We start from the raw sequence: 26,883 nt of genomic DNA, 5'->3' as shown, positions 1-26,883 counted from the left end.
GTTCCTAACTCTGGTACAAAAATACATATCTAATGTAAATTGATATGTCCTGAACTTGCCTTGTTCCATTCATAAATTCACTATACCTCTCACCCTGCTATGTATATACAAGGCATAGGTTCCTACTTCTATTGTAACAGCTGTACTCCTAGTATATATAAGATGATTCTGCTTTGTAAAGGTGTTTTTTTTTGTTTTTTTTTGTTTTGTATTATTAATTTTTTTTAGTCGGTAATCGAAATTCCGTATAAATCGGAACAATATTATCCCAGCGTCATAATTTATTCAATAATACAGTTTATTTAGGGGTCTCAAAATGTTTTTTTCTTATTTGATTATTGAGATTTTACAAAACTAAGAGTACAGATCCAAGGTTACTTGGAGGGGCAGGATACAAGGGAGGGCAGGTTGCACTTTTATTATGAATGGCGGTGGAGAGATAATTAACACATTGGAATTTAAGGTCTAATAATTGAGGTGAAAGGGGGTTGTTGGAGGGTTACAGTCATCCATAACAGTACATGGAAGATGAGACTTACAAGGCAATATATAGAGAGCACACTTGAGTTTGGGGCCTGTGTTCTCAGGAGAAAGGAAGGGGGGTGTTATTCTGGTACCTTGTTTTTGGTTTTTTTGTATTTCTTTTGTTTTTTATATAGTATTCCTGGTTGAGGGAGGTTTGAAGGTTTGAAGCATTTCCATTTCAAAGTTATCCTTCAGTTTTCCTAAAACTGGATTTGAATGGGGTCCTTGGATTGCTAAGTTGGAAGACTCAAATTTAGGCCATGACCAGAAGATGTGGAGGAAGGTACCTGCTCAAAGCAACAGCAAAACTTTGAGGTTTTGGGGAATCTTTGATACAGTCTAGTAGAGACTAAAGACGACTTGTTAGTTTATAAAGCATCTTGAAATTGAGTAGGAGAATATGTCTGACCATTTTTCCCATGGAACCAGATGAATCTCTTTCTAGCTTTCGGTTCCTGGCTCCAATTGGTTTGATGGGGTTAAAAAGCCTGAGTACCTGAAATACGTCATTTATATTTACAAACTTAAAGCAGGGAGAAAGGAAATGGCTGGCTGGGATATGGCTACTGCACTCCGTCTGATGTTTGATTTGTAGATATTTATAGTCCTATTTAGGAAGGTTACACTTCTTTTGTAGTTGGGAGAAGGGCTGTTGGGAATTTCTCTCTAACATCTTATTTCTGGGGGGAAACATTATAGATCAGTGGAAGAGAAGTGCTTAGCAGTCCTTTTGTCCATATCATTCCAAACCGTAGTGCCTGGTGGGAGAGCCCACATGAATATTTGATCTAGCAAGGCAGATATGTAGTATTTAGGTTGGTTGGGTTGCATTAGACACTCCCATATCTTAGGGAAGAATAGTCAAGATTTTGTTAATTCTTTTTACAAAGGTAGTTGGACACAGCCTGGCGATAAACCTTGTGAGCGCACCAGTGCATTGCTTTAGGTTGCTCTAGGAGGGGCGCAAAGTTTAGTTATAACGTGTCATCAAGGTTAGGTTGGATTTGAATTTACAGATGATATCAGTTTGGATTGGCAAGCATGGCATCAATTGGATTTTAGTGTTCTAAGTCTGGCCTGCTGCATTTGTTTGGTTTGGTTTTGTTATGCTGTGAGACTCCCAATACTTCATTAATGGTGAGCAACAAGGTCTTTGGGCCAATTACAAACATCAGCACATAATTGGCACATAGATATTATGACTCGGACGTTCATTTTGGGGACACTGTATAAGGGTAAACTTCTAAGTGATGTCACGTGTCTAGTGTTATCAGGTGCCTGGTGACTATGTACAAACCATACTTGGTTATTTGCCTATTAAGGAAGGGAGAAGAGTAGGTTTAAGCAGTTCCCTAGGTTTTGGCATGTCATTTTAGGTTTGTGTTTAGGAAGGCGATCAGGCGATGGTTTTGGCACTTAGGGGTACAGTTACAAAGTGGGACTGCCGATTCTCGGTGCTTTGCGGCCATTTTTTTAAATGGCAATTTTATCCCAAAGCCCATCGGGTTTTGTGTTTTATTAAAAAATATAGTTTAAAAAAAAATGACGGCAAAGCGCAGAGAGTTGCAAATATACCCCTCAGAGGGATCTTTTCTGAGCTCAGGTTCTGATCCTGACTCATGGAGATCTTGGTAGAATGTGCCCGTCGAAGCACAATTGTTAAAATATGAGGATAATATTTGGGATCTTTCTTGTTCAAAGCACATGTAGAAGGAGTTTGGGAAGTCAGCGGGCCTCAGCGCTTTAGCTTTCAGAAGGGTTTTGGTAACATCAGAAATATATGCTTTCTCCCAAGAGGTGCTAAGTTCGGTCAGAGTGTCCAGGGAGAGGGGGAAGGATGATTATACGGTGTCATGTTAGGGATTAGTGACATCTTTTTGAGATTATATAGCTGAGTAGTAATGGGCAATCTTGTTTTTGGGGTTGGAAAAATTCTCGCCCTTGCTGGGGTTTGTTGTTGTTTTTTTTAAAGTGATTCTATTCTTGTTCTAGGCAGGAGTTTGTACACGAGCAGATCTTGTACTTTTAGTGAGAACGTGAGAACGTCGGAGTCTATCTGATGTAGAGTGATGGTCTGAGAGGCCCTCTATGACTGTTAAGCTTGTTTTCTCTACTTTTAGTGTAGCAGAACTTAAGAGCTTCTAAGTAAGCTATTTGGACTTCAAGCTCTCTGTTCAGCGAGCTTGGCTGTCTTTTGGCAGGCTGCTGTTTGGATTGATGAGCTATGTAGGACAGCTTTTAGTGCATTCCTGTATTTATTTGTGTTGATGGGGGTGTTAGTAGCAATGTTGAAGTCTATTACATCCTTAAGAGACTTTCTAAACTATACTTCATCAAGTAAGGAATCACTTAGTGGCCGGGATCTGGTTGTCTTTGTAGCAGATTGGGTGCCCCAAACTACAATGATTGAGCATGGTCTGCACCAAAGTATAGGTAAATTGTCCACTGATGGTTTTAGTTAAAGTGAGAATTTATCTGTCAATATTAAAGCAATGAATGAGTGAAGATGTGTAATCACGTTCTGTTGGGTGTAGATTACGCCAATCATCATACCGTTCAAATACGGCTACAAATTTTCTAAAACCAAAGCCCAATTTGCATGGGTGGCAGAGGTGGAGGATTAGTCCACCAAGGGGCCTGGGGTAAGGTTAAAATCCCCAAATTGTCTGTGTTTTTAAATAAGTGAAAAAGTTTATTGAGAAAAGGGATTTGCTTGGAGTCCAAGGCATACAAACTAACGTGACTGATCGTCTAATTTACTGAATAGCATTCGGTATCTGTTCAGTAGGCAGATACCTGTCAGGGAGCAGCTGGAGATTAATGCATTGCATGTTTTTTTGCGGTGCAGTTTTCTAGGAACCCTGAGGGGAAAGGTCAATGTTAGGGTTTTCAATGAAAAATGAGGACACTCGTGACCTCAAACTTGCAGAGTCCTAAAAGCCACCTCGTACTTCCTTTTGGGTGCCAAATAATGCAAACCAGTTATGATCCCATTGCGGTTTATGGTGTAAATTTAAGTACATGGGGAATCTTACATTATGCAAGATGGCCTGTGTATCGTAAGGATTTCCAGAGCAGAAAAAAAAGATTGTTTTGGAAAAACAAGGGCACATGGGAGCTGAAAGTATACCAAGCCCCATACACACTGGTGAGCAATACAACCTATTGAGACGCACAGGGCTGTGAGTGTGTGTCATTGCTGCTCTTACTGATTATATGGATCAAATGGTGCTGATGCAAACTCTAAGCTCCAGGGGCCATTTTGTCAGTTACCATGGCGACCTGGCACTTGGGTGTTGTGAACACCAGCGCTGCAGATGTGTGCACAGATTCCTTACCACCAACAGCTGCCTGCATGTTATTAAAGGACCACAGAGCCTAAAATACAAGTTGCCTTATATATTTCAGATAGTATTGTGCTGTATTTGTACAATGCTTTCTGGACACTTGTGGCAACCTTTACTCTTATCCTGAGGAAACGTCTTGTTTAAAGTTGCAGTGGTTTTTTCCTACAGTGAAAAAGGGATGAAAAAAACCCCATCCTCTTCCTCGGTTCCTTTATATTGCAATGACTACGTACCCACTCACCTTTCACACATCCAATAACTACATTACCCTTTCTGAATGTCTGCACATACATATTGCTTAATGTGCTGAGACACTCCTAGGCTTTAAATAATTCCTCCTGGTAGAGGCCTACGTTTCAGTATTGATCAGCTGTGCAATGAAATTCCTTTTGTTCCTTTTAAATGCCGTTCTGTAACCATCTATTCTTGTTACCTTATCTTTATAAGTTGACATTTTATTGAAAATGCAAAAACTATTATGGGATTCAATAAACCTGGCATGATGGAGCTTGTAGTGCTCCAAGGTCCGCAGAGACAGCATTGCTTCTAACTAACTTGCATGGATGCACAAAGTGAAATGAAACATTCAATGTATTCCTAACTTCATCTACATCTGTATTTATACTGTGTACATGGGTAGGAGAGCGCTCTCGTTTATTTGCCCTTTGTCACGAACGGACACCAACGTAATGTATCTATCCAGCACCCTGCCCTTCGCTTTGTTCAGCTAAATGTATGCGTGTTTGTAAAGGTCTGTATATAATCACTGTGTTATCTGTTTATGCAGAAGATTGATGCACAAGCTATTGAAGAATTCTACGGGTTGACATCAGACATCTCCAAGAACTCTGAATCTGGGTATATTCTCTTCTACCAGTCTCGAGACTGAGTGAGAACTGTGACAAAGACAGACATACATTCTGCCTCATTTCTTCTCCGGACAATTGGAACAAGGAGAAAGCACTGAGAAAATAAAATAAATATATATATATATATATATATATATATATATATATATATATATATATATATATATATATTTTCTATCAAACAAATTAAAAACAAAAAGAAGAACCTGGAGCTCAGGGGGGGCATTAGCGCAGTTTGCACACGCTGAAGCAAAGAACACGGATAAAGAAGACGATGATGCTCATATCATAATTATTTGCTCTCAGGAATCATGCTCACCATACAGTTCCATCACTACTACTTACACTGCTAAATGAGAACAGAGATGGTCTTTACCATCTTTGGGTCGGACTTCCAGTCATTGATAATAGTCCTTTTTGTAATATTATTTTAGCTAGCTGTAACAGCAGAATTTGTGGAGAATACTTGCAAACATGGACAGAAGCCTGTGCATTTTCACACTGACCATTCTTCACAGCAAGCAAACGTGAAAGAAAAACGCGCTAAATTCTAAAAACCTAAAAGAGAGAAAAAAAAAAAAATGTAAAAAAAGAGAGAGAGAAAAATATATATTTATATATATCTATTGCGCCCAGCAACCGCAATTGCCTTTCTTAGAGAGGATAGAAAGCTGTATTTGAATCTTTTAGCCAATTAAATGCCTGTGGACACAGTTGATAAAATTGGGAACAATAACTGGCATCTGTTATTCCCCCTGTTATTTAGGGGGGCTGCTGGTTTGTCACGAATTATCTTTAATTTATTTTCACTGTCACAGATGTTGGCTTGCGTAGCGCCTGCAATTGGCTTCTAGCACAAAATCTATTATTCGCTAAAGTGTAAATTGGTAAATGTGTTTAATTTATTGGTCAGAGAATGCCAGTCTTCTAAAAGCAAAAGGCGGTCATTAACAGTCATGATATGCAACACAAAAATTATAGAGATAGAGAATCCAGTAGGATATTATACAGAGCGGAACAAAGATGGTGGAAAATGATCCACTGTTAAGTTCATTAACGTGCGCTATGTTGAAGATTGTTCTGGATAAATGACATACCTTATTAATTGCAAGATGCTAATGTGATGCTTAATGAATTACCGAATCCAAGGGATGTCAACCTTCATTACTCCAGCTGCAACTAAACTACCGTCACTCTTCTTAGCCATTGGACGGATATGACGGGATCACCGTTTACTTTAACTGTAGTGATTAAGGCTCCTTGTATGGTTCGATGCTAGCACACGTTGGGAAAGTATCTGATACTGCACCCACTAGGCACGTTTATGCAGTGTGTCGTTTTCATACCGCATTTCTTTATAACAAATACCAAGAATAGCTAGTAAATAAAATTATCAAATTTTTATTTTCCTTTAGATAAGATATAATGTAGTAATGACCACGACCACACCACATAAGGTATAAAGTGTCATGTAATTTTTTTTTTGTGTTTGTTACCTGTTAATTCATGCCTCTGTGTATTGTCTGACAGTGTCTGAATGTAACTTGGAAAGTGGGTGAATGTGTAGCTAAAATGTCAGCAATCGCGTGCTTTACCATTCCTTATTTTTTTATTTTTTTTCCATATTGTGGTAAGACTTTAAACCATAGTTTTTAAAGATTGTTTTGTAAATAAATCCTATTTACTAAATCCATATTTACTAAAGAAAACATTTTCTACCCTAAGATACAGTGAAGTCAGTTGTCTGTTAGATAGTAAATATAGATCACTGCTGCTAATATCACATGCTTTATAAACTAGCGTTAGACACTTGTATTGGCTCAGGAACGATCATTGTATGTTTCTGGTTCAATAATTCACTTAGATTACATAACGCCTCTAGCCCAGTTAATACCGAGAGGGGATGTTGCCCAGTTCTGAAAAGGCTGTGACAATCTGATATCTAGAAGTAGTGAGGATATTCCACACACTCTCAAACATACAAAACCTTGGCTTTCCTGCCCTCTTACTACTTCCACTTTTTTGTTGCCAGACTTTTTGTCTGCTGAAATTAATTTACTTTATAATAGAGTAAATGGTTGTTATAACTGAAACTCAAGATATAATACAGAAAATATTACCATATGTGATTTTGTTCCCTGCTGTGCTGTTCAGTAGCAACTAAATGTTGCTTTGTGTAGAAGAGTTACTAATTATGTATATTTAAATGTTTCCACACTGTATTTGTTGTGTAGTTGGTCAGAATACAAGACCTTTACACAACCTGGTTTTTAATGGAACAGCCTTTTCCCTTTTTAAGTTTGACATTTCATAGAAGAACCAGGTGGCGCTCTTGGTGTTTAAGGTGCTGGAATTTGGGGATTCTTTTTGAGCACATCACTGATCAGCTTTAATTAATAGTGTGCTGCTGTCAGCCTGTTTAATTAAATCTGGCCAAACACACAGTGATATTAGCAAATACTGTAAATATTGCAGCGTGTGGCTAAAAAAATCAATATTGTTGCACCATAGCAATCTGATCAAAATCTGTTGGTTCATTCTGGTTACCTACACACAGTGCTCCGGAACTGACAGGAAGTCTGTTCTGTGTATAGGAAAATATCTGCCCCTATATGTGTATGTATTTTATATATTATTTACACACACACAGTGGTCAAAGGGGACATTTAAAAATGACAGTATGGAGAATATAATTGGAATGGAAATTGATAGTTCTACAATGAAGACAGTGGGAGAAGTCTGTATGACATACCACCCCACTTCCATCACTGTATATAATTAGTAGCTCTCTTATATAAACCAGCTTGTATTGAGACACAGCCGAGATAAACTAGTAGTGCATTATGCTAGACCTGTTCATTTCAGTCTCTACCTAATATAAATTGATTTAGGAACATATACTTCTGTCATTATTTTGTTACACACATGGGAAGGTTTCCATAGGTTTGTTCATAGAAGAGAAACTTGTGTTGTAGTTTCTCATACTAATGTTGTTGTGTGATTCAAAATGGCCGCCTGACCCTGTATGTTCCAGCAAGCTGGAGCCTTCTCTGTAACATATTAAACATGCCACTAATGGAGTAACATTTTTGTTTTCATTAACTGACAGTTTTTGTTTTGCTGAAGTGTAGTTGTTATTTATAAAATGAAAAAGCCAAGGTTTGTTATTGGACATGTTTTATAGTTTAACAGTGAAAGTACACATTTATTTTTGTTAAGTGTTTATAGGATTTTTTTTTTTTTTACGTCACATTTGCAGCCCATTTCATAAATGTGTGTTTTGTATGAATTATGAGGTGATGGTTCTGAATAAAAAAAAAATTCTTCTAGTGCAGCTGAAAATAAAATTCTTGAAATGTTATTTGTCAGAATTTAGCAATTTATAAAAAATAAAAAAAAAATAAAATCATTATATTAACCAAGCAAAATGACCAACCTATGAAGCGTTATAGAAATATTTTTTAGGGGTAGTCAACATGGGGGGAATTTTCAGTTGTAAATAGTGGATCTGATTGCTGTGTAACTATATAATTGATTTGAACAGCAGTTCATTATTTTGTATATTGGAAACAAGAATTTTATTAAATAATGTATGTTATTTGTTAACATACTAGATGTATTAAACAACCTATAAATTATAAAACGTTGCACTTTTGATACAGATTTATAGATGTTTGGCGGGTGTATTAAAGGGCTTGCTTGAAATAACCTGTTGTGGTGTTATGATTTCCTGTTCTAAAGAAATAAAAGTGTAAACAACACAAACTCCTGTGTACTTGTGTCTTTGTTTTTGGTATGCTTCAGTCATTAAGTATTGCTTGCAGAGTGATGCCACTATTAAATAAAATCAGTGAGTGGCAGACAGAAGAGGGCCGTTCTGTAGATGGCGTTGGAGCTCCTTTCACTTTTTTACCTCTTGCAAACACACTTACTAGTGTATGTCCGCACCCTATATATACCGTATTTCCCCATGTATAAGACGCACCTTTTTCCCAAAAATTTTGGGTCTAATAACTGGGTGCGTCTTATACAGGGGTAGTAGCACTTACCGTGTCAGATGACTCCTCTGTCCGGTATAATCTTCTCTCTGTCTGATCCTGATACTGGAAACCCGATTAAGGTCCTCTCTGCGATGTCCGGATGTCCTTTCAGGACCTTGACAAGGTCCTGAAAGGCCATCCGGACATCGCAGAGAGGACCTTAATCGGGTTTCCAGTATCAGGATCAGACAGAGAGAAGACAGAAGACTTTATCAGACAGAGGAATCATCTGACAGGGTAAGTCAGAATTCACTATAGCGTTGTCTCTCCTCTGTATAAGCTGCACAAATACTCTGTGAAAAAATTGAGGATAATGTTTATCCTCAATTTTTTCACATGATTTATATAGGTGCGTCTTATACAGTGGAGCGTCCTATACATGGGGAAATACGGTATGTTCTTTTTTTAGGCAAGTTGTACATAGATCATGTATCCAATTTTTGGGATTGTGTTGGCAATCTTCTTAAATTCACTGAAATTGGCGCTTTAGCTATATGAAGCTGTGGCTCATTAGCAATGCTTTCCTCAGCCCTAGAATGTCAAATAACACAGGGCCAGTGTAAAACTAAATGATTGGTGCATTAGTTCATTTGTCTTGAATTTATATAATTTTAATAGGAAAAAATGTATAGGTTTAATGACAATATCTATAATTTTACATTACTACATTTTTTGCTTCAAATGTAAATAAATCCTACCAGAAAACCTTCTAAATAATTAAATTCTCACTTAAAACAAGTACCAACACTACTGTTTTAGTTGTATAATAATTCAGATGTTGTGCTGGTTTAATATGGGTCTGATGCAGTGAAAAGACCGATGGGTATATTTACTAAAATGACAATGGGTCCATCATGGCATGATGGGTTTGCCTGTGGGGAGAGGATTTTACAGAACCAGTGAAATTATAAAAATAAAATTCAAATTTAGAAACCAACCCAACCAATCAACCCCATCTTTTGACCAGTATACAATTCATCTCGGCATGAGAATTTTTATATAATACAGTGTGTAATATATTCAGCATTAGTAATTTTGCCCAGCAATATGCCATAGTAGTTATGCCCCAGATGATGGTAAAATGTCCAGTAATAGGCCGAGCAGCACTAATGCTCATGCAGTAAGGAAATGTCATGTACTATTTACAACTAATGCTTTTTTTAGTCTAGGGCAGTGGTTCCCAAACTTTTGCAGTTCGCGACACCCTCCATAATTTTTTCAAGGCACCCCTCCAAAATAATTACCGAGCAGTCCCGTTTTTTAAGTATTTGAGTCAAAATAACGTAATAAGTATTTAGGTCAGGACAGAAATACAGAAGTTGTTTGCAAAAATAATACACATAAATCCAAGGGAAAGAATATTTGTATATATTTTCAATTATATTTCTGTCAAAAGAATAATTTACAACTAAAATTAAGAGGAATAAGATCAAGCAAAATAAAACGTACAAAAATCATCACACTGTGCCCCTTCATTCACACACTCTGTGCCCCTCTTCATCCACACACTCTCTGCCCCTCTTCATCCACCCACACGGTCGGCCCCTTCCTTCATTATTTTGCCCCTCTATTGCTGTTTCCTTTCACCTTCCCCTCCGTTTCTTTACTTACTATACTTGGCCTTCTTTCTTCTATTTCTTCTGTCTTCTTACCAATGCGGCGGCACCCGGGTCCCAGCATTCTCCTCCCTCCTGGCGCTTATTACTGAATATGTCGGGCGTGATTACGTCACGCCCGACATCCAGTGGGAAGCGAGGATGCTGAGTCCCGGGCGCCCCTGGATTGATAAGTTGTCTTTTTTTTTTTTTTTTTTTTGTCCCCTGGCCACGGCGCACCCCTGGGAGCCGCGGTGCACACTTTGGAAACCGCTGGTAGCTTGTAATATCAGTATTTGTAAACAACCACACAGCATACGAAGAAAATGGAGGAAGAGATCGGCACATCATTAAATATAATGCAGTGTGGACATTGTATACCAGTGTTTTGGGGGAAGTTGCAGTGCCCCTTACACAAAATACCTGGGGTCTTGTGAAAATATTCTGAGCTGCACTGAAATTTCTTTCCCTGCTTTATATTAAAATATCTTGTGTATTGTGACTATTCTGTTGGCTGACCAAGCGCCATTTGCTCTCTTGGGCAGCGCGGTGGCTTAGTGGTTAGCACTACCGTCTCACAGCACTGTGCTGGGGTCATAAGTTCGCTTCCTGACCATGGCCTTATCTGTGTGGAGTTTGTATGTTCTCCCCGTGTTTTCGTGGGTTTCCTCCCACAATCCAAAAACATACTAGTAGGTTAATTGACTGCTATCAAATTGACCCTAGTCTGTGTGTGTGTGTTAGGGAATTTAGACCGTAAGCTCTATTTGGGCAGGGACTGATGTGAGTGCGTTCTCTGTATAGTGCTGCGAAATTGGTGGTGCTATATTAATAAATGATAATCCATACACAACTGTTAACGTATTGTTTATTTTCCAAGGCTGGTATATAAGACTCCTAGTTAGTTACTATAGATGGAATGAGAGAGCAGTTTTCCAAGTGTGGTGTTGTAATAAAAAAAAAAAATCAGGAGTTGATAAATCTACCAGCAGCCCATCTAGCACTATCCTTGCCTTTTTAAGCTTTTTGTTTTTCCTGATTAAAAAAAATAAAAATAGTCCGGGGTCATGTGTGTAGGAAAAACTGGGATGAAGTCACAAGGAATCTATAATCATAGAATGGTGACAACTCTGAATGCAGAGCAGCACAAGAACTTATTGCTCAGAAAGTAGAGAGAGAACATAGTTCAGTGCCAACAGCTCATAACAAGCTCCAGTCACCATAATAAACAATGTAAAACAATGACGACCACAGACACATTCAATTAGATAATGGTAAAACAGCTCAATGTGCAGAGAGTTGAAAAGGCAATTAAAATTGGTCAGACTAATTATTATGAGCTTATATGGAATGTTATTGTAAAAGAGACTAAACATCCGGGGATTAGTACTCTAGGCTTCCCCTGTCCTCACAGACTGTTACACATGTAATACCAAGCTAATATTTATATTGTGCTTTTGTTGGAATTTAATGCATGCAAGTCACTAGATAGAAATCTGCTCATGATCTTTAAGACAGCAGAACTCATTTCCTAGTACCAGAGACAGAATGCAACACATATTTAACTATTATTATAGGCTGTTATTGTAGGCAACCCTCAAAGTTGGCTGATTTTCCAGGCATTATTCTGCTAGTAATGGCAGAAACTTTGTCGGCTAATTCTTCCGCAGAAAGCCACTGCTGTTTAGCATATCCAGTGAATGCTGTGACTGTCTGCAATGGGTGCTGAGTGTCATCCATATAGAGACCCTGTGAATAGAGGGAAGAGTAGAAAACCACAAAGATTTAGTTTTAAGAGCTGACTCTCTTAGGAAGGCTTCATTTACACCCTGACTTTTCAAACTGCAGTCGAAAACCTATTTTAATCAGGGATACTGTAAGCCAAAAAATTCCTTGCAGGCTGTAGTATTATAAAAAACAAGCCTATCTGACACGTGAACTATTTAAGAACACAAAGACAGAACACTTAATTGGAATTTAATACAGCAAAATAATGCTTATTAATGAAAAAACGGCGGTAACAAATTGCCATACAGAAAATATAGATGCAAAACAATTTTCTTAAGATACAATAGGAATAAAACCAAAACGGTAAAGGCATACTTGCGTGTATTCTGCTGCCTGGGGAAGGCTAGAAGGTATGCACAATACATCAGTCAATGACAGACCCAAGAACTGAAAATCTGTCTACTGACAGATGTGGAACAATAGGTAAAGAGGGACCTGTCTGTGGGAGCTTACATTCTAGAGGAAGTGGTGGTGAGAGACAGTACAACCAACTGGGAGAAAAGAGATGGCAGGCATGGAGGCGGAGTTGATGGATAGAGGGTGGTAGTATAGGCAAACTTGAAAAGTTTTGAGTGAGCATTTGAAGGACTGAAGGAGAAGCAGAAGAGGTGTGGAGGGAGAGGAAGGTGAGCCTAGCTGCAACATTCTGTATGGTTTGAAGGTCAGAAATGTGAGAATCAGGAAGGCCAGTGAGAAGGAGGTTGCATTAGTCGAAACGAGAAATGAGGAGTGAATGGACCAGGATTTTGGTTGCTTCCTGAGAGAGTAAGGGACGTATTTTCGTGATGTTACGTAGGAGGAAGTGGCATTATTTGGTGAGAGACTGGATATGAGGGGTAAAGCTGTGTCAAGAATGACGTCAACGAAGAGGGAGATATTGGGAGGGATAGCTACATTGGCAGGAGGAAAGATGATGAGTTTCAGGAAGCGCTGTGACATCCAGGTAGTGACAGCAGAGAGCCAGTTAGATACTGAGTTAGGAAGGCCGGAGAGAAGTCAGGGGAGGAAAGATAGATTTGCGTGTCATCAGCATAGAAGTGATAATGGAGGCCAAATGATTGAATGAGGTCACCGAGAGAGAAGAGCAGAGGGCCAATTACAGAGCCTTATTGGGACTCCAATAGAAAAGGGAAGAGGGTGAAAGGTAGAGTCGGAAGCAGACACGCTAAAAGAGTGACCAGAGAAGTAGGAAGCAAACCAGGAAAGAGCTATTTTGTGAAGACCTAGGGAGTGAAGGGTGGTAAGGAGAAGAGAATGATTGAGTCAAAAGCAGCAGAGAGGTCGAGGAGTACGAGAAGGGAGAAGTGACCTTTGGATTCAGCTGAGAGTAAGTTGTTTGTTACTTTGAGGGGTAGTTTCAGTTGAGTGAAGGGGGCAAAAGCCAGACTGGAGAGGATAAAAAAGAGAGTGAGAAGAGAGAAAGTGGGTCAGACCATTGAAGGCAAGTCATTTCAGAATTTTAGAAGCAAAGAGATAGAGATATGGGGCGATAGTTGAAGAGAGCGTATGGGCCAAGGCAGGATTTTTTGAGAATAGGGGAGATACCAGTGGAGAGAGAGAGATTATAGTGGTGAGCAAGGTGACAACAGGCAGAGGGTGAGCGGAGGAACTTGGAGGGGACAGGATCGAGAGAACAGGTTGTAGAAGAAGAGGAGAGAAGAGAGGATCTCAGGAGCAGATACAGGAGGATAGGAGCTAAGGGTGGCAGAGTGAGTGATAGGACATTTGTGGGGAGGCAAGTCTGACAAGAATGGATATCATTGTGGATGGTGTCAATTTTGTCTTTGAAGTAGGTGGCAAAGTTAAGAGCAGTGATGGATGATGGGAATGGAGGTGGGGAGGACACAGTAGAGAATTATTGGTAGCAAAGGGGCATCGGGGTTTATTGGACAGGGAGGAGATGAGGCATGTGAAATAGTTTTTATTGGTAAGAGAGGGCAGAATAGTAAGAGGAAAGGATGAAATCAGCAATGGAGCAGAATTTCCTCCATTGGCATTCAGAGGAGCGGGAACACTTTTGGAGGAGACGACTAAAAGGGGAGAGCCAGGGTTGGGGTTTAGCTTGACGGGGACGAAGGGGGGCGGCAGAAGCTGCAGCATCAAGGACAACAGAGAATGTGGTGTTGTAAAGAGAGACAGCAGCATTGGGACATGATAGGGAAGAAATTGGAGCGACTAAGGGTTTTAGGGAGAATGCAAAGATTATGGGGTCATTGCTGTTGATGGGACTTTGGTGGTAGGGGAGAGGCCATAGGAGGATGTGAGGGTTAGGCGTTTAGAGGCAGTGGCAGTAAAAGGAGAGTCGGTAGGGATGTTAAAATCCCCAATGATAATAGTGGGAAGATCAGAAGAGAGGAGATGGGAAAGCCAGGCGGCAAAGTTATCAAGAAATTGGGAAGAGGGGCGAGGGTGACTATAGATGACAGCAACACGAAGGGGAGAGAGGAGAAGAGGTGGATGGAGTGAACTTCAAAGGAGGAGAAGGAGAGGAAGTGTTCTGGGGGAATAATGCTGAAGGAGTAACCAGGAGACAATAGGACACCAACACCACCTCCTTGGTGGTCCTCAGGATGTGGAGTGTGGGAGAAGGAGAGACCCCCATGGTAGAGTGCAGCAGGAGAAGCAGTATCAGAGGGGAAGATCCACGTTTCAGAAAGGGTGATTAAGTTGCTCCAGGCAGAGGTCTGTTTTGACACACAGGAAAAGGTACAAATATGCATATTAAAATATTGCTTTAGTATTCCCTTAAATTTATATGAATGGGGGTAGCTCATGGGAGGGGCATCAATAACGCTGCTGCCTGTTTGAAACAGGCAAGCGGTAGTAGCAGAGATGGAATCTTACTTGCCCACTCTCCCACAATAGGAAGGAGACTCTCGAATTCCAGGTCGGTCTCCCAGACTCCCGGGAGACCAAACCATTCTCCCTCATCCTGTCCACTTTCTAGTGAAATGTGCTGGATTGCGGCCTTCATAATGCGAATTTTTGCCATGCCCCCAGTGAAGTCACTCTTAATGCTACTTGTGAAGACCGGTGAGATGGATTAAAAAGACGATTGTGTGTGTATAGTCTAAATCAGTATATTGCATGTTAGAAAAATGAAAACAAATATAAAGTTTTAAATGGATTACAGAACAAGTTGCTATTTATATAATTTATTATGTAAGCCTGATAATTTTGTTTTATAAAGTAGCCAAATATATCCTTACTTCTAGTAAAGTTTCCCAGACACTTTGGCCATCACATTCATGTTTTTTGACACTAAGATTAAATTTAATTGGACTTTTTTATATTCTAGACTGAAATAAGCCCTTCAGGCACCGTTACAATAACCTAAGTCATAGAGATAATTATAGCTTAGAGACTCTGCAATGCTGTATGTATCATGGAAATGAACAGATGACATACACACAACATTTAGGTGGATACATATTGAAGGGGCATTTGGAGAATGAAAAGAAGAGGCCATAAAAGATTTTAACTGTGCTCCTGGTGTTATAAGATGATTAGAGACCTCTTGTCTTAGAGTGCATACACACTGCAGAATTGGAACGACAGTGTTCCATTGTTGAACAAGATTTTCAGTTCAGTAGAACATTATCGCTCAACGATATGATGTGTTTTGGAACCATAATCGTTCATTCAGGGTACACATTACTGTGATATCAGACCAATCAGTTATTTATTTGTCTGATTGGCTCGATAATCAGCTGAAAACACAGTAGTGTGTACATAGCCTTAAAAAGAGAATCTCCTCTTTCAAGGGACATTAACTATTAAACTTTAAGATGTCATCCTAACCATTAAATGGCCCTAACATTAGCTAAGTCCTAAATATGAACCTACAGTATTAGAAGTTTAACCAATTTATCCAAATTTAGCCCAAAACTCAAACTAAAGCTTGTACTGCTCTCTATAGAAAACATGATACCTATTTTTGTGATACACCTACAAGTTCTCAATCATGGTTTTGCAAGGTGGTATAGGAACCCGCTAATGTCTTTTTACCTGAAAATATACACAGTCCTGTTCATTATACTTCTTCCAGAATTTTTTGCGTGCTGCACAGCACTACTGAGACCATTCATGTGTGGGATTGCTTCTCAGCCAAGGGAGTGGGCTCACTCACAATTTTGCCTAGGAACACAGCCATGAATAAAGAATGGTACCAAAACATCCTCCAAGAACAACTTCTCCCAACCACCCAAGAACAGTTTGGTGATGAACAATGCCTTTTCCAGCATGATGGAGCACCTTGCCATAAGGCAAAAGTGATAACCAAGTGGCTCAGGGACCAAAACATCAACATTTTGGGTCCATGGACAGGAAACTTCCCATACCTTAATCCCTTTGAGACCGTGTGGTCAATCCTCAAGAAGTGGGTGGACAAACAAAAACCCACAAATTCTGAAAAACTTCAAGCATTGACTAGGTAAGAATGGGCGGCCATCAGTCAGTATGTGGCCCAGAAGTTGATTGACAACATGCCAGGGCAAATTGCAGAGGTCTTCAAAAAGAAGTGTCAACACTGCAAATATTAGATCACAGGTTAAGCGCTCATTGATATCAATGCAATTAAGATAGTATGGTAAATATATTCTCTAGTATATGACTAATCAAGTATTATTAGAATTGATCTCTAGATTAGTATGGTCTATAACTATAAGGCTCAAATGATTGTCAATAGTTCTCAATAGGCTAAAAATACAAATTTATTAATCTTGGTATAGTTCATACACTGCAAAATTAAAAATAAACGGAGCTCTTGCAAGAATAGGAGTTGAGCGCGATTCTCCCCCCCACCCCTTTTTCTTTTGTGATAACACTGCAAATACTGACTCTTTGCGTCAACTTAATGTAATTGTCAATAAAAGCCTTTGACGCTTATGAAATGCTTATAATTTTACTTCAGTATACCAATAGCAACATCTAACAAAAAGGTCTAAAAACTGAAGCAGAAAACTTTGTGACAACCAATACTTGTGTCATTCTCAAAACTTTTGGCCATGACTGTATATATCTGCTGGAGGAGGATGAGTTAAAATAAGGAATCCATTTATTCCGCTACAATGGATCCCTAGAGGAGCCTTAAGTACCATTAGGTGTATATAAAATTTCTCCAATCTTTTAAACAAATCTCTTTCCCGAGTGACACGTTACACAATTTCAAAATTTTATTACACCTTGAGGTAGATTTACTAAAACTTCTACATAGGAAAAGTAGAGTGTCTAGTATATGATATTATTATTATCTTTTATAAGGTGCCACAAGGCTTCCACAGCACCGTACATACGATGTTAAGTACATACAAATAAGAACAATGGGTACAGATAGGTGCTGCGGAATTTGCTGGCGCTATATAAATAAATGGTGATCTTGATGATAAGCAGAATTATAAATACATGGATGCAATTAACAGAACAAATTGCATGGCAGACAGAAACAATTCAGCATAGGACAAAACAGGGACAGCGAGGATGACAGAGAGTACTGGCCTGAGACATAGGGTGGAGGAACCTGCCTGTGAGAGCTTACAGTCTAAAGGGAGGGGGTAATAAGAGACAAAAGGAGCAAATGGGACAATCGGCATTAATAGCATCCACTATGGTACAGAGCTCTGCAAAATACTTAGGCCTTTATATAGAGAGGACGTGATGGTACTGGGGGCTAGGCAAGACAGAGTCCTGAAGGGTCTAGATGGTGCAGAGAGCTATTTGGGAAAAGTCCAGGATGGTGCAGAGGCCTAGAAGGTGCAGGAGCCATGATGGTGTCTGAGCTTTAAAAGTACAGTTTGCAGCTTATGAGATGATGAGAGTAGGAGCAGCTGATGTACATACCCGGGGATGAAAGATACAGGGGCGGACCTAGATCGTTGTGCTTGGGGAAAAGGAATTTAGTGCCCTGTCCCCTTTTTCTGACAACCGCACAATACTTTAATGTGCCCGTCGGCAGAGTATGCTGCCCGGCAGCTGTGTTTAAAACACAATCAGAACTGCCGGGCGGGTTCTCTGCCGACAGGCACATGCATGTATTGTGCGGTTATCAAAAATAGGGGACGGGGCACTCACCATCATGCACCTGCTAGGGGGGGCGATCGCTCCCCCTGGATCCGCCAGTGGGAAGATGTGTCGTTTAACTGTGGATTAACTTACACTTTGTGAGAGAAACCACTTAGTGTGGGGAACATGTCACACGCCAACATGTTTCCCCTGGTAGTCCTCAGAGACAGCCAACAACACTTCTCCTTGACTGTCTGACAAACTACCCCTCTCCAACAGGTAATGATAGCTAAAATCTGATTGGTTGCTATGGAAACACCTCCCTATTCCCTTTTTCAAAGGTTTAGTAAATCTCCTTTGTCTGGATTGAAACCATAGGATAAATTTAACATGGACATTTGTAAATTGGGTTAAGGCCGTTAGCTTTCCAAATGCAAACCCGATAATTGCAATTGTTGTAGCTTGGCATACATTTATCGGTTAAATACAGTACATGTACAATAGATTACATGGATTTGTTTTGCTGAATAGTCAAGGTCTTTTACTGAGGAACCTTGGTGATACGAAGAGATGACGTAGATTCTGGAGTGTAGTGTGGAGTGAGGATTTATTATCCACACTTGCCGAGTAGTTTGCAGATTTCCTAGGCAATATTCAGATGTCTTAACACATTGCTTGCATTGCTCCTTCTCAGATAATATCCAGATCTTTATTCTATGCTACGTATAAATGATGCAGATTGGATTACAACAAGTGTATGCAGTTGTATTAAACTGTGTTCCCCCTTTGTAACCTAATGGATGACCGTGCTCAATGTTAACATACAGACTTAAAACATACGCAGATGTAACACAGGACTGGTTACTGACTTTTGTCATCACTGTATTACATATAATGGTGTAATGATATTTTTTCATTTTAAATGTTTCCGATTTATGCTTTTTCTTGGGATATGAGGTGAAAGAGGTTTGTATACTGTTAAAATTGGGGCTACGGTCCCAGAAAGGGATGGCGCATGATTAATTGTAAGTCACTGCCACCAATCAGAGGCTGCCCAAGCCGGGACTGAATGTCTCATCTTTTCCCCCAGGCAATCATTGTGAGAAACAGCAATTAGCATTTACTGCAAGACATGCATACAAACCATTTACATACCTCCCAACTCTCCTGATGTTGGTGGGACAGTCCCGATTTAAAATCTCTGTAACGCCTGCGGACAGTTTTGTCCTGCTGTGGGAAAGATGAAAGGTGTGTAGCCTTCACTGATTGTTCTTTTGTGGAACCCACCCATGCCAATGAGCATTTTTATGCTTAGAATAGATGTCACTTAAGGAAGGCCCTTTTGGTGTGAATTTAAATGCATTAGCCCAGTGGTTCCCAAACTTTTGCAGTTCGCGGCACCCTTAGAGTCTCCATCCAAAATAATTACAGAGCAGTCCCGTTTTATAAGCAGTTGGTAAAAAAAAACGTAATAAGTATTAAGTCAGGACAGAAATACTTATTTAGTTCTATGCAAAAATACTGCACATAAATCCAAGGGGAAAGGAATATTTTAATATATTTTTTTCAATTATATTTCTGTCAAAGAATAATTTACAGCTAACTCACACTGTGCCCCCTCTACATCTCCCCTCACTCTGTGCCCCCTCTACATCTCCCCTCACTCTGTGCCCCCTCTGCATCTCCCCTCACTCTGTGCCCCCTCTGCATCTCCCCTCACTCTGTGCCCCCTCTGCATCTCCCCTCACTCTGTGCCCCCTCTGCATCTCCCCTAACTCTGTGCCCCCTCTGCATCTCCCCTCACTCTGTGCCCCTCTGCATCTCCCCTCACTCTGTGCCCCCTCTACATCTCCCCTCACTCTGTGCCCCCTCTGCATCTCCCCTCACTCTGTGCCCCCTCTACATCTCCCCTCACTCTGTGCCCCCTCTACATCTCCCCTTACTCTGTGCCCCCTCTGCATCTCCACACACTCTGTGCTCCCTCTGCATCTCCACACACTCTGTGCCCCCTCTGCATCTCCCCTCACTCTGTGCCCCCTCTACATCTCCCCTCACTCTGTGCCCCCTCTACATCTCCCCTAACTCTGTGCTCCCTCTGCATCTTCACACACTCTGTGCTTTCTCTGCATCTCCCCTCACTCTGTGCCCCCTCTACATCTCCCCTCACTCTGTGCTCCCTCTGCATCTCCCCACACTCTGTGCTCCCTCTACATCTCCACACACTTTGTGCTCCCTCTGCATCTCCCCTCACTCTGTGCTCCCTCTGCATCTCCCCTCACTCTGTGCTCCCTCTGCATCTCTACACACTCTGTGCTTCCTCTGCATCTCCCCTCACTCTGTGCTCCCTCTGCATCATCACACACTCTGTGCCCCCTCTGCATCTCCCCTCACTCTGTGCCCCCTCTACATCTCCCCTCACTCGGTGCCCCCTCTACATCTCCCCTCACTCTGTGCCCCCTCTACATCTTCCCTCACTCTGTGCCCCCTCTACATCTCCCCTCACTCTGTGCTCCCTCTGCATCTCCCTTCACTCTGTGCCCCCTCTGCATCTCCCCTCACTCTGTGTCCCTCTGCATCTCCCCTCACTCTGTGCCCCCTCTACATCTCCCCTCACTCTGTGCCCCCTCTGCATCTCCACACACTCTGTGCCCCCTCTGCATCTCCCCTCACTCTGTGCCCCCTCTACATCTCCCCTCACTCTGTGCCCCCTCTACATCTCCCCTCACTCGGTGCCCCCTCTACATCTCCCCTCACTCTGTGCCCCCTCTGTATCTCCCCTCACTCTGTGCCCCCTCTGCATCTCTCCTCACTCTGTGCCCCCTCTGCATCTCCACACACTCTGTGCTTCCTCTGCATCTCCACACACTCTGTGCCCCCTCTGCATCTCCCCTCACTCTGTGCCCCCTCTACATCTCCTCTCACTCTGTGCCCCCTCTGCATCTCTCCTCACTCTGTGCCCCCTCTGCATCTCCACACACTCTGTGCTCCCTCTGCATCTCCACACACTCTGTGCCCCCTCTGCATCTCCCCTCACTCTGTGCCCCCTCTACATCTCCCCTCACTCTGTGCCCCCTCTACATCTCCCCTAACTCTGTGCTCCCTCTGCATCTCCACACACTCTGTGCTTTCTCTGCATCTCCCCTCACTCTGTGCCCCCTCTACATCTCCCCTCACTCTGTGCTCCCTCTGCATCTCCCCACACTCTGTGCTCCCTCTGCATCTCCACACACTTTGTGCTCCCTCTGCATCTCCCCTCACTCTGTGCTCCCTCTGCATCTCCCCTCACTCTGTGCTCCCTCTGCATCTCCACACACTCTGTGCTTCCTCTGCATCTCCCCTCACTCTGTGCTCCCTCTGCATCATCACACACTCTGTGCCCCCTCTGCATCTCCCCTCACTCTGTGCCCCCTCTACATCTCCCATCACTCGGTGCCCCCTCTACATCTCCCCTCACTCTGTGCCCCCTCTACATCTTCCCTCACTCTGTGCCCCCTCTACATCTCCCCTCACTTTGTGCTCCCTCTGCATCTCCCTTCACTCTGTGCCCCCTCTGCATCTCCCCTCACTCTGTGTCCCCTCTGCATCTTCACACACTCTGTGCCCCCTTTGCATCTCCACACACTCTGTGCTCCCTCTGCATCTCCACACACTCTGTGCCCCCTCTGCATCTCCCCTCACTCTGTGCCCCCTCTACATCTCCCCTCACTCTGTGCCCCCTCTACATCTCCCCTCACTCTGTGCCCCCTCTACATCTCCCCTAACTCTGTTCCCCCTCTGTATCTCCCCTCACTCTGTGCCCCCTCTGCATCTCTCCTCACTCTGTGCCCCCTCTGCATCTCCACACACTCTGTGCTTCCTCTGCATCTCCACACACTCTGTGCCCCCTCTGCATCTCCCCTCACTCTGTGCCCCCTCTATATCTCCTCTCACTCTGTGCTCCCTCTGCATCTCCCCACACTCTGTGCTCCCTCTACATCTCCACACACTTTGTGCTCCCTCTGCATCTCCCCTCACTCTGTGCTCCCTCTGCATCTCCACACACTCTGTGCTCCCTCTGCATCTCCCCTCAATCTGTGCCCCCTCTGCATCATCACACACTCTGTGCTCCCTCTGCATCTCCCCTCATTATGTGCTCCCTCTGCATCTCCACACACTCTGTGCCCCCTCTGCATCTCCCCTCAATCTGTGCCCCCTCTGCATCATCACACACTCTGTGCTTCCTCTGCATCTCCCCTCATTCTGTGCTCCCTCTGCATCTCCACACACTCTGTGCTCCCTCTGCATCTTCCCTCACTCTGTGCTCCCTCTGCATCTCCTCTCACTCTGTGCCCCCTCTACATCTCCCCTCACTCTGTGCTCCCTCTGCATCTCCACATACTCTGTGCCCACTCTGCATCTCCACACACTCTGTGCCACCTCTGCATCTCCACACACTCTGTGCTCCCTCTGCATCTCCCTTCACTCTGTGCCCCCTCTGCATCTCCCCTCACTCTGTGCCCCCTCTGCATCTCCACACACTCTGTGCTCCCTCTGCATCTCCCCTCACTCTGTGCTCCCTCTGCATCTCCACACACTCTGTGCTCCCTCTGCATCTCCCCTCACTCTGTGCCCCCTCTGCATCTCCTCTCACTCTGTGCCCCCTCTGCATCTCCACACACTCTGTGCTCCCTCTGCATCTCCCCTCACTCTGTGCCCCCTCTGCATCTCCTCTCACTCTGTGCCCCCTCTGCATCTCCACACACTCTGTGCCCCCTCTGCATCTCCCCTCACTCTGTGCCCCCTCTGCATCTCCCCTCACTCTGTGCCCCCTCTGCATCTCCCATCACTCTGTGCCCTCTCTGCATCTCCCCTCACTCTGTGCCCCCTCTGCATCTCCCCTCTATATGTGCTCTCTCTGCATCTCCCCTCACTTTGTGCCCCCTCTGCATCTCCCCTCACTCTGTGCCCCCTCTGCATCTCCCATCACTCTGTGCCCTCTCTGCATCTCCCCTCACTCTGTGCCCCCTCTGCATCTCCCCTCTATATGTGCTCTCTCTGCATCTCCCCTCACTCTGTGCTCCCTCTGCATCTCCCCTCAATCTGTGCCCCCTCTGCATCATCACACACTCTGTGCTCCCTCTGCATCTCCCCTCATTCTGTGCTCCCTCTGCATCTCCAGACACTCTGTGCCCCCTCTGCATCTCCACACACTCTGTGCTCCCTCTGCATCTTCCCTCACTCTGTGCTCCCTCTGCATCTCCTCTCACTCTGTGCCCACTCTGCATCTCCACACACTCTGTGCCACCTCTGCATCTCCACACACTCTGTGCTCCCTCTGCATCTCCCTTCACTCTGTGCCCCCTCTGCATCTCCCCTCACTCTGTGCCCCCTCTGCATCTCCACACACTCTGTGCTCCCTCTGCATCTCCCCTCACTCTGTGCTCCCTCTGCATCTCCACACACTCTGTGCTCCCTCTGCATCTCCCCTCACTCTGTGCCCCCTCTGCATCTCCTCTCACTCTGTGCCCCCTCTGCATCTCCACACACTCTGTGCTCCCTCTGCATCTCCCCTCACTCTGTGCCCCCTCTGCATCTCCCCTCACTCTGTGCTACCTCTGCATCTCCTCTCACTCTGTGCCCCCTCTGCATCTCCACACACTCTGTGCCCCCTCTGCATCTCCACATACTCTGTGCCCCCTCTGCATCTCCCCTCACTCTGTGCCCCCTCTGCATCTCCCATCACTCTGTGCCCTCTCTGCATCTCCCCTCACTCTGTGCCCCCTCTGCATCTCCCCTCTATATGTGCTCTCTCTGCATCTCCCCTCACTCTGTGCCCCCTCTGCATCTCCCCTCACTCTGTGCCCCCTCTGCATCTCCCCTCACTCTGTGCCCCCTCTGCATCTCCCCTCACTCTGTGCCCCCTCTGCATCTTCCCTCACTCTGCCCCCTCTGCATCCCGGGGGCCAGGAAGAAAAAAAAAAAAATACCAATCCGGCGGCGCCCAGGACCCAGCATCCTCCTCCCTCCTGCCGCTTGTCACTGAATGTCGGGCGTGATGACGTCACGGCCAATATTAAGTGAAAGGTGGAGGGAGGATGCTGTGTCGCGGGTGCCACCAGATTGGTAAGTTTTTTGTTGTTTTTTTCTTCTCTTCCCGGCGACGGCACCCCTGTGACAGCACCGAGGCACCCCTGGGAGCCGCGGCGCACACTTTGGGAACCGCCACATTAGCCTCATTCTCCCTGAAATATGTCAGCATGGCTTACAAATAGAGCTGTCTCAATCATCGGTGAAGTCACTCCAGGATACAGGAAAAATGTTGGGAAGTATAATACAATGTGGACACAAAAGAACCTTAACAGAGTCTTTATCACCAGAATAGTCACTGACTCATTTGTTTGCTATCACTTTATTTTATACTCTGTATGCACCAACTTGGTATCATGTCCTCTTTCACTGTATTAAGTAGACTGTTATCATGCATAACCAAACAAATGAATTGTCTGTCAGAAATGCAGAGATACTCTCCTTTGCGGATACAGCTGTCTATAGTAATGCCATTATTTCTTCACTGACCCAAACAGATCAAGAGATTCAGTAGTACAGTTGAAAAACAGGAAAATTGTCAACAATAACAAACTAAAGCTGGATGTAGATGATATTCCCTTCACGTATGACTTTATATTAAATTAATGGAGTTCCTTAGTCAAATTAGAAAGTCTCTAAAATTAGAAAAAGTCTCTATAACCTGACTACTGAAGAGAAGTAATCAGCAGAAGTGTTGTTCTGGTAGAACTGTAATTTGATACGATTAATAACGTTATGTCGGAATAATGATATTTATATTGGTATGTAAAGTAACATTCTTTGAACAGCTACTAAATATATTACTGAATGTAGTATATCTTAGCATACTAATAGCTTTATATCTCCACTTGAATAGGATTGCAATGCAGTATCGTAGATATATAGGTCCACTTATGGGATTGAAACACTCCCCTTTTTCAGCCTAGTTTCAGCCTTTACGCTGATCTGTGTGTGATGTCTGTAAGTTAACACACAGTTCTACCATTCAGTTGCCCTGTCAATGCTATTCCACAGATATTCTCCTCAGTACAAATATTTCACTTATCTGTACTTCCTCACCAACTGTCAGTAGTGATTTTGACACATAGATCTTATTTCCCTTGCCACAGATGGATCTTTTCTATAGTCAACCAGCTGTTATATTGGCAGAGTGATCTCCAGTATGCTGTGTCATACAGAATCCTCAGCCCCTTCGAAAACTATCACTATTTTCCTAATACCTAAATGTCCAGGCAGCCACCTAGATAACTCACTCCTGTCTCTCTTCCTTCACTCACTGACTTCCCCACTGTCAAGAACCAACTGTCATCATCATCATCATTTATTTATATAGCGCCACTAATTCCCCAGCGCTGTACAGAGAACTCATTCACATCAGTCCCTGCCCCATTGGAGCTTACATTCTAAATTCCCTAACACACACTGACAAAGAGAGATTAGGGTCAATTTTTGATTAACCTACCAGTATGTTTTTGGAGTGTGGGAGGAAACTGGAGCACCCAGAGGAAACCTACGCAAACACGGCGAGAATATACAAACTCCACACAGATAAGGCCATGTCATGTCTCACAATCTCTGCCCCACTAGCGCCATCTAATGTAAGGGCAACTGCTTTAATTATCTGGCAGTGCCAGGTGCTATACTAGCATGTGCACATATTTGCAAGGAGCACCTGGCAAGATGTCTGCCATATTGTGTCAGGAGCTTCAACCAGCTTCCAGCCGAGTATAGAGGGAGGAATAACACTTGTTTGTTATCTTTCAGAGAGGTCTCCATAACCCTCTTCTGATTCCTTGGAAAGCCTGCAGAAAGGAGTATACAGTTTTAATCAAGTGATCTCAATAGCAGACAACAGGTTAATGCTATAGAGTGGGTGGAAGGGCTGCTGTTGCTTGGTAGCAATTCCTTGTTCCCTATAACAAATAGAGTTCACAAATGATAAATTCCTGCAAACTCCTGTTTTGTTCTCTGAGAGGGCTTTCCACCTAACAGCTAGTGTGTAGAATAGCTGGCACCTGGTGGTTGTTCTGATGAACTGCAGTCTGTGTTTCCCAGTTGGTCTCCAGTAGTGTCTAACAAACATATGGAAGAAAGACCAATGGCTGCATACATTATAACTAGTAAGGGAACTGTAAATTAAGAAGTATCAATCCCGGAATTCAACATGACAGATAAAATCCATCTCCTTATAGCATTGGTTCAAGCAGCTCTTTAGGGCTTTGACATGTAATGAGTAATTGGGATAGCTCCTGCCTGTTTCTGGCTGTGAAGTGTAAATAGGCAGTAACACATGCCAATGTGCATAAGCCTGGTTTAATGGGATCTGCAACAAGGTCACATTCAATGACTGGATGACTCAGTTTGTATGTTCTACTTTTGGGAATAATATGGTAGTCACCATAAGTCTGAACCATCAATGGGTCCATAATATTTATAAGGGACAATTCAGCAGATCTGGAGAAAAGCTTCATAGATAATAGGTTTATAGACAAAGAGAGGTTGTCGTTTGACTCTAGGTATGACAGTAAAGCGTCAATATCCCATGTATTAGTACATGTGAACTATTGATCTGCAAAGCGACACCTCCCCCCCTTATGAGCCTCATGTATAGTTTCCCTTCTGTCAAGTTAGGAATTAGTATGCTAAATCTTAA

The 26,883-nt window shown here is 42.9% G+C and overlaps 1 protein-coding gene across 1 annotated transcript in view; it reads left to right on the top strand.

Moving 5' to 3' along the window:
* Positions 1-4,880, top strand: part of USP12 (ubiquitin specific peptidase 12) — a 46,183-nt gene extending 41,303 nt beyond the window's left edge. Inside the window, exon 9 of the mRNA XM_075198926.1 lies at positions 4,660-4,880. Within this exon, the coding sequence (XP_075055027.1) occupies positions 4,660-4,761 (102 nt within the window). The 3' untranslated portion in view covers positions 4,762-4,880. The remainder of the gene's footprint in view (positions 1-4,659) is intronic.
* The last annotated feature ends 22,003 nt before the right edge of the window (positions 4,881-26,883 follow it).

This window comes from Mixophyes fleayi, chromosome 2 (assembly GCF_038048845.1).
Source record: "Mixophyes fleayi isolate aMixFle1 chromosome 2, aMixFle1.hap1, whole genome shotgun sequence".
NCBI lineage: Eukaryota > Metazoa > Chordata > Amphibia > Anura > Limnodynastidae > Mixophyes > Mixophyes fleayi.
This window is presented reverse-complemented; position numbering and strand designations above follow the sequence as displayed.